Source organism: Carettochelys insculpta, chromosome 1 (assembly GCF_033958435.1).
Source record: "Carettochelys insculpta isolate YL-2023 chromosome 1, ASM3395843v1, whole genome shotgun sequence".
Taxonomy (NCBI): Eukaryota; Metazoa; Chordata; order Testudines; family Carettochelyidae; genus Carettochelys; species Carettochelys insculpta.
The window spans coordinates 255,821,073-255,836,873 of record NC_134137.1 but is presented as its reverse complement, the minus strand read 5'-3'; the positions used below and the strand labels follow the sequence as shown (position 1 = coordinate 255,836,873).

Sequence of the window (15,801 nt, the reverse complement as noted above, 5' to 3'; positions counted from 1 at the left end):
GTTACATGACTTGTCTAAAATCAAGCAGTACTTATGCTCCAAAAATATCTGTTAGTCTATAAGGTGCCACAAGACTTCTTGTTGTTCCTGAAGCTACAGACTAACATGGCTACCTGTCAGATACTTAGGACCCTGGTTAGTTTCACAGATGCTCTTCTAAACTGCCAAGAATCACTTCAGTCTCTTTCTGCAGCAGCTGGAAAAAAGCGCTACAAGCCTCATCACAAATGGAAGCTGGAGTTATAGTAGAAGGAGAACCAAAACAGCTGTTGGATCAAGAAGTAGTGAAGATCTTCTCCCTTTTGTAGGAGCCAAGAGAAATTAATAGGAAAATTGTTGGGAGTACAGAATTTTCCAAAGGAGGATACAAAAGTCTCAATCAAAAGCCAGAGATTGCACCCTTGTAGAAACCTGGCCCCTTTCCCAGTGATAGGGATTGTGCTGGGAGCAGACTAAAGCTGGTCTTTTCTCACCAAGGTGTTGGTCTGGAGCATATTTTCCTCTAATTACTGCTCTCTCTCATAGTTTTAATTCTCTTGCTAGTGTTTTGTAAGTGTTCTTCAAGCCATATCTTAGAACAAAGTGTGGTGTGGTTTTTTTCCCCTAAATATATTAAATCTCTGTTTAAAATGTTTTGATCTAGTTATCCACTTGGGATTTCCCATTCTCAATGCAGAAAATTTAGAGAAATCTTGTAATCAGCAGAACTGGTATGGCAATTATCATATGTGTTTGAAAAGGAAGAAAGCAATATTCTGCAATTTTCAAGGGAGAACCTGGATAGAGAACAAAAGTCTAAGGAAAGAAACGTATGACAATTTTCTAGAGTTAACAGACACTGATAGTGCATTTTTAACGTATTTATTCCATTTAGACATCACGCTCTTCAAAAAAGGTTCATAATTTTGGAAAGCGTTCAAACTCAATAAAGAGGAATCCGAATGCACCAGTTATCAAACGGGGATGGCTTTACAAGCAGGTAATGTTTTTTTCCCTGTTTATTGTTTGAAGGACAATAGTTTGTGAAACATTGGTATTAAGGTGACAGTTGCTTGTGGAGCATGTGTTGTTTTTCATTGTCATATCAGCTACTGATTAAAATACATGCTAAAAATGAATAAAGGCAGCAAGTAAGGTTAGAATGGTGGTTTACTTTCTGTATTCATTTGGGAAGCACCAGAGAAGAATGGTACAGTGTTATAAATTCAGGGATCTGTTATACTTGAAGAATTTTGTAGATGTATGTCTACCTGACAAGTACATATTGAAGATGGATGAAAGACTAAGTACTTCATGGGGCAAGAGTGAGTGACGAAATGTTCTGCTGTTTGTTATTCTGGGATGACTGGAGGGGAAAATTTTTGGTTTGAACATAGGTTTTACACACACACACGTATGCGCATGCATGCGCACACACTCATTTTTAGTCTCTAACATAGACAAAGGGGAAGGTTTTTAAAGTGTAGGCACACAACTACTAGTGAAAGCCAACAGCTTAACTGTCATTTCTACTTCTAAAAATCTCCATGTAACAGGTTGTACTTTCTTGCAATCAACAGTTGAGAACTGTTAAAGCCTAAGCAAGAAAATGTCTTTCTAGCATGTTGTGGGTTGCTACAGGAAAAAATAGAAAACAATCAAACTGATATTTAGGAGAAAACATTTGTTGGGAGATTTGCGAGGGGGGCAGTAATGAATGTAAGTATTGAACCAACACTTGCCAGGCATAGTTAGGCATCTATATCTGCCCCTCACACTAAACCCCTCCACACATGGAGCCTGCCTGCCTACATCTGATGCACCTGGCATGGAGGCTCAGGGCTCTGGGGTGTTTTTGGGGCAAGACTGATCCTTGTGCTGTGTTGGTGTTGGGTGCAGCCTCACTATTGAGGCTGTCCTGGGGATAGGAAGGCTACATAGTGACTTCCCATCTCTACACACCCAGTGATGCTCTCACCACATTTATTTGGCAAAATTTGCAGAATTTTATGGAATTTTAAAATAGCATGTGTAGAAGGTTTATTTTGGGAGCACAGAATGCCCTCAGGACTACTGTCTGCACCATGAGCAGAATTGTTTAATTATGCCTAATAATGTGATGGTCAGTTATCTGAATTAAAATCCAATACAAAGATTATAAGACAACATAATTGGCCACTAGAATTCTTTGTTTTGGTGGGGTATAAGGAGGAGATGGGGGCATAGATTATCAATTCCAGTTTGCATCAGGAAGGATGGCAGGGGAAAAATTTTTCTGCTGGACTTTAACCCATTTATGTGAATGATATGCTTCTCTAACTAATGTAACAAGAGTCAAAGGAGCTCAAGCACTAGTATGCTTCCATTCTTTCTTCATTTCAGCTTAGTTCCAGGCAGACCACAGTTCTGTTTTTTTCATGACTTTTCAAAAATTACCATAAAGTTAAATCTTGAGGCTATTGTCTATAAAACCCTGGTAAGTGGATATTAATAGTTCCCAGTCAATTTCAAAGAATACATCATATACTTTGTTAGTAAAAAAAAACACTTAAAATACCCCACACACTATAAATGGTGTAAAATAATGTAGATGCTATGAATAACTTCTGAACAAAAGTTATTAGACAGTAAATCTACTGGTGTTCCTTATTTGTTTGTTACAGACATTCAATTGTAAGGCTTAAACATAACATTATCTATATATCATTGCACATAACAAAACGTATTCCCCTCTGATCTTCTCTGTCTCATCTTTATAGTGAGACTATGGTATGTAATGTGTCTCACCTGTGAAGTCAGTTCTTAACAGCAAACATAATTAACCATTGGATCAATTTGCCCATGTTGGATTCTGGTAGATTGAATTTTAAATCAAGATTGGATATTTTTTCTATAAGTAATCCTCTAAGAATTATTTGAGGGAAGTTTTATGGCTTATTTTACACAGGATGTTCGATGAGATGATCACAATGCTCCCTTTTGTCCTTGAAATCTGAATCTGAGAAATGTCAGCATCTCAGCCCTGTCAGCTCAAGAACCCTGTATGCAAACAGTCTGGACAGCGGTCTGGGGGTCTCCACAGCTAGTATCATTCCAGCTGTTGTGGTAATAACTAACTGGACTTCTCAGTTGCTGGAGAAACAGAAGTTTGTACCCTGAATCCAAAGTGTTATAGGGATTGGGGTCACGTGTAAAATAACCATGTCCTTGATATCTCTCTGTAGCATAGTTTTCTCCCCACAATCCTAGCTATATCAAGTAAGAATTCACAAACCCTCGCCTCGCTAACTAGTGCCCAATTCACTGTCTGAAGCAGAATCCCCCTGTAAAGGAGTTAGCTTAAGTATATGTTCTGTAGGCTCTGTAGCTGCTAGAGGTGACAAATACTTTTCCCCATCAGTACATCTGGGTCTATAAAGTACAAGCTGGTGGACCAAACATTCTTAAGGAAGGCTTCCTTAGCAAGTAAAGCTAATGTGGCACTTCCTTGTACCCAGAATAAACTTAGACCTCACAGCAGACACAATTCTTGGTTCTGACCAATCAGCTGTGGTGTCCAGTGTGGGTGTGTGTGTGTGGGGGTGGTTCTTAACTCCTTTACATATGTGTATATATACATACGTAGATATCTCATAGAGCTGGAAGGGACCTCAAGAGGTCATGGAGTCCTGTCCCCTGCCCTCTCAGCACGCCAAGCACCATCCCTGACAGATTCTTTTTAATCCATTTGCCCCAGACTCCTAAATGGCCTCCTGAAGGATTGAACTCACAACCCTGGGTTTACAAGGCCAGTGCTCAAACCACTGAAAATTCCTGATCTCTTTCACACTTTGGCTTAGTTCTCAGAGCATGACTAAAATGTAACCTGCCAGTTGGGTTCCCCCCCCAATGAAAACTTTATGTACAGCCCAGAACATCAACTGAATATATGTGATAATGACCACCTTGTTCTGGAAGTTTCTGGGTCTTTAACTGAGTTGCCCTGACCTGCCGGCTGCACATGTTCAGAGTATATGTTATGTGCTGCAATACAAATCATGTGGGTTACAGTAGAATGGTACAAAGCTGGTGGATCTTGTTTAGAATCATCATTTTACAAGCAGCATTTTAAATTATTCTCCTTTTAGACCTATTCATAATCCCTTTGCATAACGAAAGTTCATTGCTCATCAGACAACTCTTGGTCCTATTTTAGATAATGTACAGTTTTGTGTTGAGGTGTAGAATGACATCTCATGAACATTTGAGCCTCAGGCAAAAACTCTTGGTCAATAACATTTCTATCATTAGATTGTTCTGCACAAACATTTTTGATCATTGCTTAAATATTTAGACAATTTTAAATATGAGACACTGAGGCTGTGTTTATACTACAAATGTAACTTTGAAGTACACCTTCAAAGTAAGCAACTTTGAAGTTGAGCATCTACACACAGCCTACTTTGAAGTAGGGCACTCCTCCATTTCCGTGAATGGAGTATGGACTTCAAAGTTGGGCTCCCTACTTGGAAGTTAGGGAAAATGTGTGTAGACTCTCTGCTGGCTACTTTGAAGTAGTGCCTAACTTTGAAGTTAACTTCAAAGTTAGTTTCTAGGGTAGACACACCCTGAATGTATTTTAATACTAGAAAAGTCATTTTAGAGGCCTGACCATCTTTGCCAGTATCTATTGCTTTATTTGCTCTTGGCTGTCAGGACAAAATGTTTTTTAAAACATTAAAACAAATGTTCTTTTAGATCACTGTTCTCAGACAGGTTCCTTTGTGGCAGGTGGGCTTCCTCAGACCTCCTCTCCTCCCCTCTGCAGCAGAGTGTTTTCACTCAGGTTCCTGCCCTGCGTTGTGCCCACCCTTTCTCCCTCCCCACGCCTGGCCCCCGATGAGGCTGTTCTGTGGCACCAGCTTACCACTGGAGGTGTGGGATGGGGGGCAGCCCTGCCCTGCCCTGCCCTGTGGCCAGGCTGGCTTGCTTGGGAAAACCAGTGCGGTTCCTTGCACTTTTGCTCCCACTCCCCCTGGCTGGGGGGAAACTGCGCATGGGAAGGTTTCCCCACTACTCCCATTGGCTGGAATTCCAGCACTACCTGGGAGCCATGTGGCAAACAGGCCATTTATGCACACCCTTCATGTGGCCCTCTCCCAGCCCCGGTTGGCTCCCCACCACCACCTGCCCAGCTCTCCCAACCATACTTGGCTCCCCACCCCCGCTCAGCTCTCCCAGCCCTGGTTGGCTCCTGGACCCCCAACACATCTAGCCTCTTCCTGCCTAGACCCCCACACCAAGCCCCCTCCTGCACCTTCCCTCCCAGCCAGACCACACACCTCCAGCACTCTCCTGGCCAGCCCCAAGCTGGTGTCCTCCTGCACCCTCCCTCCCAGACAGAACCTGCATTTTCATCCCTATCCTTTTGCTCAGTGGTGCCCTCCCACATGCTGAATTCCTCGTTGGGTATCCCCACCACAGAGCCTTGAGGGCCCATAAAATCTACTAGCCTCAGGACCCCAGAAGATGCAATCTGGCCTATGGAAGGCCTTGAACTTTGGTTCTCCCTTCCTCGTTGAGGGGCAGGAATGCAAGGGGGATGAGGTCCCAATCTGCAGGCACATGAGTGAGGGTTGTGGGATTGGTTTTTTGTTTGTCCCCTCCATGTGGCCCCCCATGGAAGAAAGGTTGGACACCCTTGGTTTAGACCTAGTTCCCAACACAGTTGTCATAAATACAGTCAACCCTACAACTATGTGGCTTCAAGTTGTGCGTAACTCACTTCAATGCATGTTAAGTACGACTTGAACCTACTCTGTGGCCCCTTACCCCTGCCTTTCCCCCAGCCGTGCTGCAGCTAGGCATGCTAAAAACCCCTGACTTTCAACCTGGCAGCCGTGCAGCTGGGGGAAGGCAAGGGAAGTGTCTGCCCTGCACTGGCAGAACCAGGAAATTGACCAGCCATGAGCTGGTCAGTTTCTTGGGTCCCACAAGCAGCTGGGAGATGGGAACCAGGCTGTCCCTGGTTCCGGAGCCAGGAAACTGACCAGCCCTGGTAGGCTGGTTTGTTTCCCACCTCCTGCAAGCCCAGGGGAGCTGGGAGCCAGGCAGCTGCATGCTTCCCTCTCCTCCCTGACTTGTGCAAAAATTGGAGTTACGTGAGGGTTGCAAGAATGCAACCTCTGCCTGAGCTGAGGGTTTACTGTATATGCCAAACATGTGTGTAAATGCATGCTGCTTCGTAGCCTCAGTTTGAAAGTCCAGCCCTTTGTATTGTGATAATATCAGAGCTGTCTTTTGTCAAAATTTTGATTGCATAGAAGCTGCTTCTCACCTCATCTATCTGGGAACTTTTTTAGTGTTTTACTATGTGTATATTAGGACTGTTTAATCACAGTTAACTCATGTTTAACTCAAATAATTATTTTTTAAAACCTGTGATTACTTTCACTGTTAATGCATTTCAGTTGGTATTCTGTTTAAATATTTTGATGTTCTTCATTTTCAAATATTGGTTTCTATTATGATACAGAATACAAAGTGTACAATGTTCACTTTGTTACTAATATTTGCACTGTTAAAATGAAGTGTTTTCCAATTCACATCACACAATTAATATAGTGCAATTCCTGTATCATGAAAGTGCAGCTTACAAATGTTGATTTTTATTATACAAATGCACTCAAACAAAACAATGTAACACTTTAGTACCTACAAGTCTACTCAGTTGTCTTTCTTGCTTAGCCAGTCATTCAAACAAGTTTATGTACATTTGCATTCTGCTTCTTATTTACATTTATATTCTGCTTATTTGTAATGTCACCTGAAAGTGAGCACAGGCATTCGCATGGCATTTTTTTTAACAGATGGTGTGAGGTATTTAAATCCCACATGTGCTGAACATTCATATTCCTGATATGTTTTTTTTTTAAGTTAATCAAATTTGTGAGGGAACTCATTGAGGGAGAACTGCATGTTTCCTGTTCTGTTTTATCAGTGTTTCATGATTTGACAGTTTTGGTTAATGAGACAGCACATATTCACACTTTCATAGCAGTCCTGACAAAATGCAAAGAAGGTGCGATGTGAGATTTCTAAAAATATCGATAGCACTCATCTCACAGTTTAAGAATCTGAAGTGCCTTCCAAATGCTTTAGGGGATGCAGGGAACAGAGCATGCTTTCAGAAATGTTAAAAGAGCAACACTCCAATGAGGAAACTGCAGAACCCAAACCACCAGAAAAGATAATCAACCTTCTGCTGGTGGCATCTGACTCAGATGATGAAAATGATTGAGTGTTTACACTGCTTTGGATTGTTATCAAGCAGAAACTGTCATCACCATGGATGCATATCCTTGGGAATGGTGGTTGAAGCATGAAGGGACATATGGATCTTCAGCGCATCTGGCACATTAATATCCTATGACACTATAACAGTGCCATGTGAATGCCAGTTTTTACTTTCAGGCAACATTGTAAACAAGAAGTGGGAAGCATTGTTTCCTGCAAATTGTAACAGACTTGTCTGCATGATTAGCTGACCAATAAATAGCACCAAGGGTTCTAAAGTCTACCATTGTTTTAGTTTGAATATAGATTTTTTGTGCATAATTCTAAATCTGTATGTTTAACTTTATGATATGTACCTAATACAATTACTGTAGTGCAATTTCTTTCAGCTTTTTACTTTGCAAATATCTGTAATAAAAATAAATATAAAGTAAGCACTATGCACTTTTTATAGTCTCTGCTGTAATTGAGATATATTTTAAAATGTAGATACCTAATACCAGAACTAGAGGACACCAAAAGAAATTAATGGGCATCAGGTTTAAAACAAAGAAAAAGTTCTTCTTCACACAGCACACAGTCAACCTGTGGAACTCCCTGCCAGAGGAGGCTGTGAAGGCTAGGACTATAAAAGATTTTAAAAAAGAACTAGATACATTTATGGAGGTCAGGTCTATTAATGGCTGTTATCCAGGATGGATAAGGAGTGGTGTCCGTAGCCTCTGTTTGTCAGAAGCTCGAGATGGATTGCAAGAAGATAGCTTGATCTCTACCTGTTCAGTCCACTCCCTCTAGGGCACCAGGTCTTGGCCACAGTTGACAGACAGGTTACTGGGCTGCATGGGACCTTTGGTTTGATCCAGTATGGCCGTGCTTATTAGAGTACATCCAAAATATTTAAATAAACCATATTCTATTATTGACAGTAGTTTTTACATTTACTTTTTTAGTCACTTGATAGCCCTAACATTTACACACCGATCCAGTTGACTGTGGATTCAGAATTTAATTGATATCAGTTTGTAGGTGTTTTTCCATGTATATTTGTCACTGTTCTATTTTTAATTTACTAGCTGCTGCTTCAATTTCTCGCAGCTGGCTTTTTGTGAGTACCATTTTGTGTTGATATAGAAGGAAATAGCAAAAAAATCTAGTCACGTGAATGACTCACAGCATTTAGGTACTCTGCTTCAGAGGAGATCCAGTATGGGTTTTCTGTCCCCTTTTCGGCACCCTTGGGAGCTGGATGGTCTGAAACCAGGGGATCTGGAGATCCAGGGAAAGTCAATGCCAGCCCTTCTTTTGCCAGTGGTTGCAGGGCTATGCTTTAGCAGCAGCAACGGGACCAGCATTAACCAAGTGGGGCTGGGGGAGGAAGGGAAGCTATGGGGCCTCATAGTGGTGCACTCGGAGCACAGCCTAGTGGCTGTGGGCTACACCACAGCCACCCTGCTTCTCCCCCCAGTGTCTGTCCAATCCCCATGCTGCTGCCACTCCTCTCCACTTCATTCATTCTGTATACACTGGCTCTGCAGTCTCTTCTCCTAGGTCCCTTAATGTCCAGTGGAATTACACTGAGGTGATATCAAAAAAGAAGTTAAAACATCCTTGAATATAACTTGTCAGAGACATTTAATCAAATAATCAGAGGGAAAATTGGTAAAATTTTCAGTAAATTTCTGAATGAGGGGGGTTTTTTGTTTTGGTTTTTTTTTCCTGAGTTACATTAAGATCAACTGGGAACCAAGTGTGTAGTCAGAATGTTTCAGTACCATGAGAAGTAAATACCTAACGGGTGTTTCAGAGAACAGACCACACCTGGATGCACTATCTATATTGTAATCTCTTATTTCAGAAATTGAATGTGTTTTCTTCATATTTTTATCCATAGTACTTAGTCCTTCAAGTATATGTCCACTATAGGATGTGTGCTCACCTGTGCACTTGTGATTGGAGGTTGCAAAAGCAACATCTGTGGAATAATGTTCCCTCTAACTTTTTTCATCTATGTACACAATAAATTTTTATGTGCACTGAGGTATGTGCAGATGTGTACCACTGGGAAAAGCACATGCTGCCTGCTGTGGGTGTTGTAGATGTTCTGCTCATCTGCAGGATGACATTTGAATCTGTCCTAAGTGGCCACAGAAGCATTCAGCTGACAGGGAACACTGCCTTGGTGTGTATCTGAGAGAGCAGTGCCTCATGCCCTTAGGCACAGATCCACAGCCACTCCAGTTCCTTCTAAACTACCTGTGGCCTGAGACAGAGCAATCTGCTGCTTTCATTTGCGTCCTGCCTTTTCTTTCTTCCTTTGTTTGTTTAGTTAGTTTTTAGTTTGCCTGTTCATTATCTTGTTAGTGGTGGCACATCTTCTGTTCAGATGGTTCCCAAGTCCCCCATGCCCAATTTCTTGCATTGCCTGTTGTGGCTCACGACATTTCTCTGTTTTATGTATATGATCTCTGGATTCTGCCAGATCTGTCCCGGTTCTTTTCCCTATAGTTAGACAGAGTATTTTGAGTCTCAGAGAAACTCCTGTCCAACTATGTTATAAAGTCAACATGATTTTAAAGTGAGATCTTGCAAAGAGGCTAGAGTCAGTCTTGGGGGAATTCTGCAATTTTACTGTGGCTTCAGGTGCAACAAGTACAGAATTACCCCAGGATGAGAGTGTGATGGTTCTCTCAAGAGAAAGCATCTTAACTGTGACAGGATCTTTTGTGTCCGTCTCCCTCTGTCTTTCCCTTCCTCCCAGTATGTTGGTCTTAGGGTCTCAGGCTGTGTTGGTGAGTTTGGGAGCTCCAAGTTTGGTTCTGGAGATGAAAACCTTTCAGAGAAGAAATCCTCTCTCCCATCTCTAGAAGGAGGGCTAAGTCATGGAGTCAATGCTCTAAGACCTTGTATCCTATAGTGCATACAGCCAAGACCCCAGCTGATGCAAGTACCGCACGTTTGGCACTATCTAAGAAGTCCTGGTGTGAGAGGTTTTCATTTAAAAAGCACCAAAAAGCCCCAACCTTAGTTCTATCTTTATGCGTCAAGATACATCTAAAACTAGGAAATAGAAGACTGCCTCAAGGGCACCTATACTATCATTTCTTGGTGCCAGAAAGTCACTCACATGAATACTTGGCTGCATTTCTGGTACATCAGTACTCAGAGTACAGACATTACCTTGTCGTTGTCTCCAGTATCAACTTCAGCAGCCCCAGTTGTTCAGCAGTTCCGTTTCTGGGCCTGGATACTGCCTCAAGAGTCTACTGCTCATTACTCTAGGCCTCTTTTGCCCTCCAGATTCCTTTCCCCTGAGGATATCATTTTGGAGTCTCCCCCCCCCCAAAGGGAAATGAGCTCCTTTCTTCTACTACTCCAATAGCTGGTGACTGAACCCTTGCCACCAGATGAGGATCTGATCTACTGCTTTTGCTACTGGTATTGATTCCCCAGACACTTCCTTCTGTCTCCCTTTTAACTCAGGAGATTTTGCAAGTGTTTAGAATCTTTCAGGGAATTTTGTAACTCTTCCATTTTTGTGGTGTACTCATCAGGCCTGACTTCATAGAAGTTCTGATTTCCAAGCTTTAATAACCTTTGGTTTTTAATGTGCAGCTGTTGTTCTTTTTCTTTCTGTAGTTTCTCTGTGCCATCAGGCATAAATAATTTATCTTTCATAGCTGTAGAACAGACATTTAATTGGATGGTGTCGACACCAGTGTTAGACCTATGCAAATCTTTATTTTTGTTCTTGCTTTCTGTTTCTCTTTGTATACTGCATGTAGCTCTATACATAGAATTCTGTGAATTATCACATTCAGAGTCTTTATTAAATTCTCGTCCAAGCCTCAGATTATTATCTGCTGATTCTTCAGGTTCTGCTATTTCACTTGATTTTAAATCCAGATGTAGTTTTTCTCCACATAAAATAAAAGCGGATTTTTCCAGGTCTTTTTCTGACATATCAGAAACATTACTTTGACTGCAGGAAACATTCTGATTTTTAAATGCATATGCTAGCTTCTGTTTGTGAGACTTTTGAAGTTCTTGTTTCAGTGGTCTGATAGAATCATTAAAGTTGTCTGTTAAATGAAGTTCATCATTATATTTGAGGAGAGGCGTATGTGCTTCAGAGTCATCCAAAATTACTTTCTCAGTTGGATGCACCATACTTTCAGCCTCCAAATCAGTACTAAGAACACATTCGTATTTGTCAGAATCCTTCAATTTACAATTATTACTTAGAGCAACCATAGTTTTGTTTTCAATTGGTTCAACTGAGTTTGATATTTTTCCAGTTGCTGTAGCTCTGAATGAAAACTGATGTGAAATATTTACATCATTGACCACATTTCCAAAGATATTATTAGAATTTGTTTCCACAGATTGAGTGGTACAGAGTTTATCACAATGAAATTTCTTCTTAGACAATGGCCTTTCTGGACTCTCTGTAGTCATAGCCATATTGAGAGATGTGCTGGTCATCAAAAGCTTGTCTGGAGTACACTGTGGAGTTTTGGTGTCAATTATATATTTATTCAGTATCTCACTGATTTCAGATTGTACCATGTTAACATTCAGCAGAGTCTGTTGCCGAAGTGCCTGAAATGATTTCAGCTGTTGTTGAAGGATGTTTAGTGCTGACTGCGGCTGGATTTGACCTCCTGTTCCTGTTGTATAATTATCCGATCCGGCCTCCTCGCAGCTGCCCGGGGCTTTGGAGACGGGCAGCGGGTCCGTCTCCTGCCCCTTGCTCCCACCGCTGCTTTCCGCAAACTCCTTCCTGTATCCATCGCAATGTCTCATTTCGTCCTGCGCCCGCCCGCACTTGCCTCTTCTACTTCACACTGACCCGAACTGTCCCCACCAGAGATGACATCCTAGACGCTGAAGTTTTTATGCTGGACCCTGTCACAGGACAATACCATCGCACTGCTTTAGGACATAAAATGAGGACAACTTTCCAGAGCCCAACAGGAGTTCCCTGGTCATGAATACTGTTAGGGGTCCACCTTCTGCCTTATCCTCACAGTAGGCCTACTGGAGCCCAAGACACCATTAGGACAACTAATTTTGTAGACCAGTAGTCTAAGAAAGACCAACAAAAATACCTGGTGGTACCACAACAGCAGGCTCCCACAAATCACTCATCATTACCATGTGTTCTTTCAGTACCTGAAGAGATTGATGAAGAGAGAGACCCATGGAAAAACAGGGTTATTCCCTTTGGCAAAGTCCTCCTCCCAGTGAGTCCTACCACAGGCCTCTTATGCAGATTATTTTAGAACCTTCCAGGATTTAGTGAAACATCTAGTAGAATTCCTCCAGATTAAGATTGCCCTATTTCTCAATGAGGTGCTTTTATCACCAACACATACTGTGGCAGACATCTATAAATGCCGCTGTTCTATTGCAGATGAAATAACAGAATTACATTCTGGTCGAAGAATAGAGTATTTCTCCCATCCCACTGCAATTGGCCTTATGGCAGATGAGCCAACAAAAATACTGGTTCTCGGAAGAGGTGGGGTTGTGGTCCCATCTTAATACAGGGGGTCCTTGACCAGCATCGGGGATGTGGACTGGAAAATTGCAACATAATATGAAATGACGTAAAATGAGGAATTTTCCCCATAAGAAAGAAAGATGGGGAGGAGGATCTAAGCAATTTTTTTAAACTGTGCAACCTAATCAATAAGGCTGTGTCTACATGTGCCACTTCTTCCGGAAGAGCAAGGTAATGAGCCTTCCAGAAGGTGCTAATGAGGTGCAGATGTAAATTTCCCATGCCTCATTAGTATATAGGCATGTGATTTGGAGTCCGCAAGAAGCTGGGGCCAGTAACCTGAACATCTATCTCCTATAGCAGCATTGCAGATTGATCATGGTAGTTATCATAGTGCCATCCTTAGGTCACAGGGACTGGTTTGTCTCTTTTCATCTCCAAGACTTCAATTTCATGTGGCTGTTCATCCCTTCTACAGATATTCTCTGCTTTTGATCATGGGTTCAGAACATTGCTGTTATCTTGTCCTTTCTCTTTGGGATCTCCATAGCTACAAGGTCTTTGCAAAGTTCCTCTCAGCAGTAGTGGCACACATTTGTCAATTTGGTGTTACAGCTTTTCCTGTTGTTTGGAAAACTTGCACCTCTAAGGGCACACCTCCAAAGATGCTCAGTTAGCAACCATCAAGGCCCTACCCCTGTATCAGTCTCTGGACCTCTGTGTCAATGTAAAAAAGTCTTCTTAACACCAGCCTAGCAAATGGACTTAATTGGCCCCATACCAAACTCCCTGACCATTTGGGCTTTCCTGGACAACAACAGATTCTTTATATTCCCCAATTCAGAGCTGGTCTTAAGGGCTGGTAAGCTGAGTGGTTGCCCAGGGCCGCCAAAAAGCCGGTCCGTGTGTTGGGCTTGTCTGATGTCTTGGCAGCCAGCTTTACCCTGTGCTACGCACTCTGGAGCAGGCACTCCACTGTGCTGCTTGTGCTCATGGACACGTGCTCTGTTCCCAGGCCGGCCCCTGCCACGCTGCATGCTGCAGCATTGGGCCAGCTGCTGGGTGTAGAGCTGGGGTGGAGCACTGGGCTCAGGGTTATTGTGGGGGCTGCCAAAATTTGCCCGAGGCTGCCCATTGGCTAGGACTGTCCCTGCCCCAATTGATCTTTACAGCACAGCCCCTAATAATTGCAAGGACCAGCCTGCAACTGCTAGGGCAAGTTTTGGCCTCCTTGTTTATTTTACTCCTTGCAAATCTGCATCTTAGGTGTCTCCAGGCATGGCTAGGGACCATGTACTTTTCAGACAAATCATCAAGCCTGTGTGAGTGGTGAAATATTTCAGGTGATGGAAAAACGCAAAGACGGTCTTCATCGGAACTCCATCTTCACATCCAGCACTCTTGAAACCATTCATGATGGCCACTTTTTCCCTGCTTTAGGGGTGGGGAGGTGTCACATCTGTCAAGTGCCACAGCACAGGGCAGCAGGTCCTCACAAGAGACATTGATCCATATTAATATCATGGAACTCACAGCAGTGTGTGTGTTAACACTTTCTCTGTGTTACAGGGGGGCACTCTCTAAGAGTAATATTAAACAATGTAGTTTGCAGCTGTGTACTTCAAAACTGACAAGAGGGAGGAAGATCCCAGTCCTTAGGCAAGAATAGCTATGGCTGTGGAACTGGTTCTCTTTTCATCATATGGAAGTCAGTAGTTTACCAAACAGGTCTTCAAAACACAGCTGCAGATTCCCTGAGCAGAACTGTCCATCAGGACCACACAAGGGAAGTTCACCATCTCCATTTTCCTCAGCATTTGCCAGGCCTGAGGACTCCCCAAGGTACACTTCTTTGCAGCTTCAAGCAATGGAAGATGTCATCTCTTCTGCTCCAGAGGAGCATGTGGCCACAGCTCCTTGAGAGGTTTCCCATTAGCATCTTGGTCCAGCTTCCTGCTCTATGCTTTCCTGCCTGTTACTCTAATCCTCAAAACTTTGTTCAGATTGAGATAAAAGAGGTTGAGGGTTATCATGATATTACCCTTGTGGCTGAGGCAAGTGTGGAATGACACTCAATTAAAAGAAGGCAAATGGTAGCTTGCAAATGCACTGCATGCAAATGGATTCAGTTTACAGAAGCAAGGCATTTGCCATACCCAAGCTATTGAATCCATTCTTATGTATCTTACCCTAACGGTTCAAAGGAAAGGAAAAAAGAAAATTCACTGTTTGAGTAGCAGTGCAGTTATCGGCATGATTTGAAGAATCTCCTTGATCCCTGTATATGTCAACTGAGGTCCTTGAGTAGGAGAGTGTTATATTTTTACATGGTTTAATTAAACAACCTCTTTAACATCATCATGGGTTAAAGAATTGATTGGATTCAGAAAAGCTTTAAAGTTAATGCTCTTATGGTTAAAGTGCAGTACTGGGATTCAGGATTCCTGCATTCTAGTCCCACTGCTGATACAGTGTGTGACCTTGATTGGGCAAGCCAGTTGACCTTTATGTACTTGTTTTCATCTCTGTGGAATATGAATACCTCAGTGTAGTGAACCTTAATTCATTACTGTTTTGTATAGCATTTCTGATGCAAGATTTTAATAAGTGCCAAGTATTCTAATTATAACAACTTTCAGCGGTAGAGTGATTGCTAAATATAGATAAAATTATTCAGAAAAAGTAGGTTTTACACTCTGGGTAATGTTTATTTTTTTTTATCTGGGGAGCAAAGTTTGAAAAAGGCCAAAATATGATGACTCTTCTTTATTTTTGCATAAAATATTTTCCTGTTTGTATGTGTATAAAGCTTTGAGTTTTACTGAAGTGCCATCCTTGAATATCACTTTAAACCCTCTGTGAGAATATTTTTAAAATTCACACATGCCCTTCTTGGAGTAGATTAACATATTTATTAAATCTTATTTTACCAGGATCTGCACACTACAGAGCTTCATCGTACATACAGTGCAGGTAGTGATGGCAGTTCTTCAGTCTGAGAAACGTACTGCAAATAGGTTACATTACATACAAGCAAATTAAAT

General features: G+C 42.1%; 2 protein-coding genes across 16 annotated transcripts in view; one reads left to right on the top strand and one right to left on the bottom strand.

The window, feature by feature from the left end:
• Positions 1 to 15,801, top strand: part of PLEKHA5 (pleckstrin homology domain containing A5) — a 313,047-nt gene that overhangs the window by 192,777 nt on the left and 104,469 nt on the right. For all 15 annotated transcript variants that reach the window (XR_012646953.1, XR_012646955.1, XR_012646954.1 and 12 more), the window contains one exon: positions 875 to 979. Coding sequence is in view for 12 of the 15 variants with exons in the window: in XM_075005058.1 (XP_074861159.1) it covers positions 875 to 979 (105 nt within the window). In the remaining 3 variants the exon portion in view is untranslated. The remainder of the gene's footprint in view (positions 1 to 874; positions 980 to 15,801) is intronic.
• On the bottom strand, positions 10,726 to 12,057 carry LOC142004280 (coiled-coil domain-containing protein 110-like). Its single transcript, XM_074981820.1, has one exon. It carries the CDS (start codon positions 12,055 to 12,057, stop codon positions 10,726 to 10,728), a length of 1,332 nt encoding a protein of 443 aa, XP_074837921.1.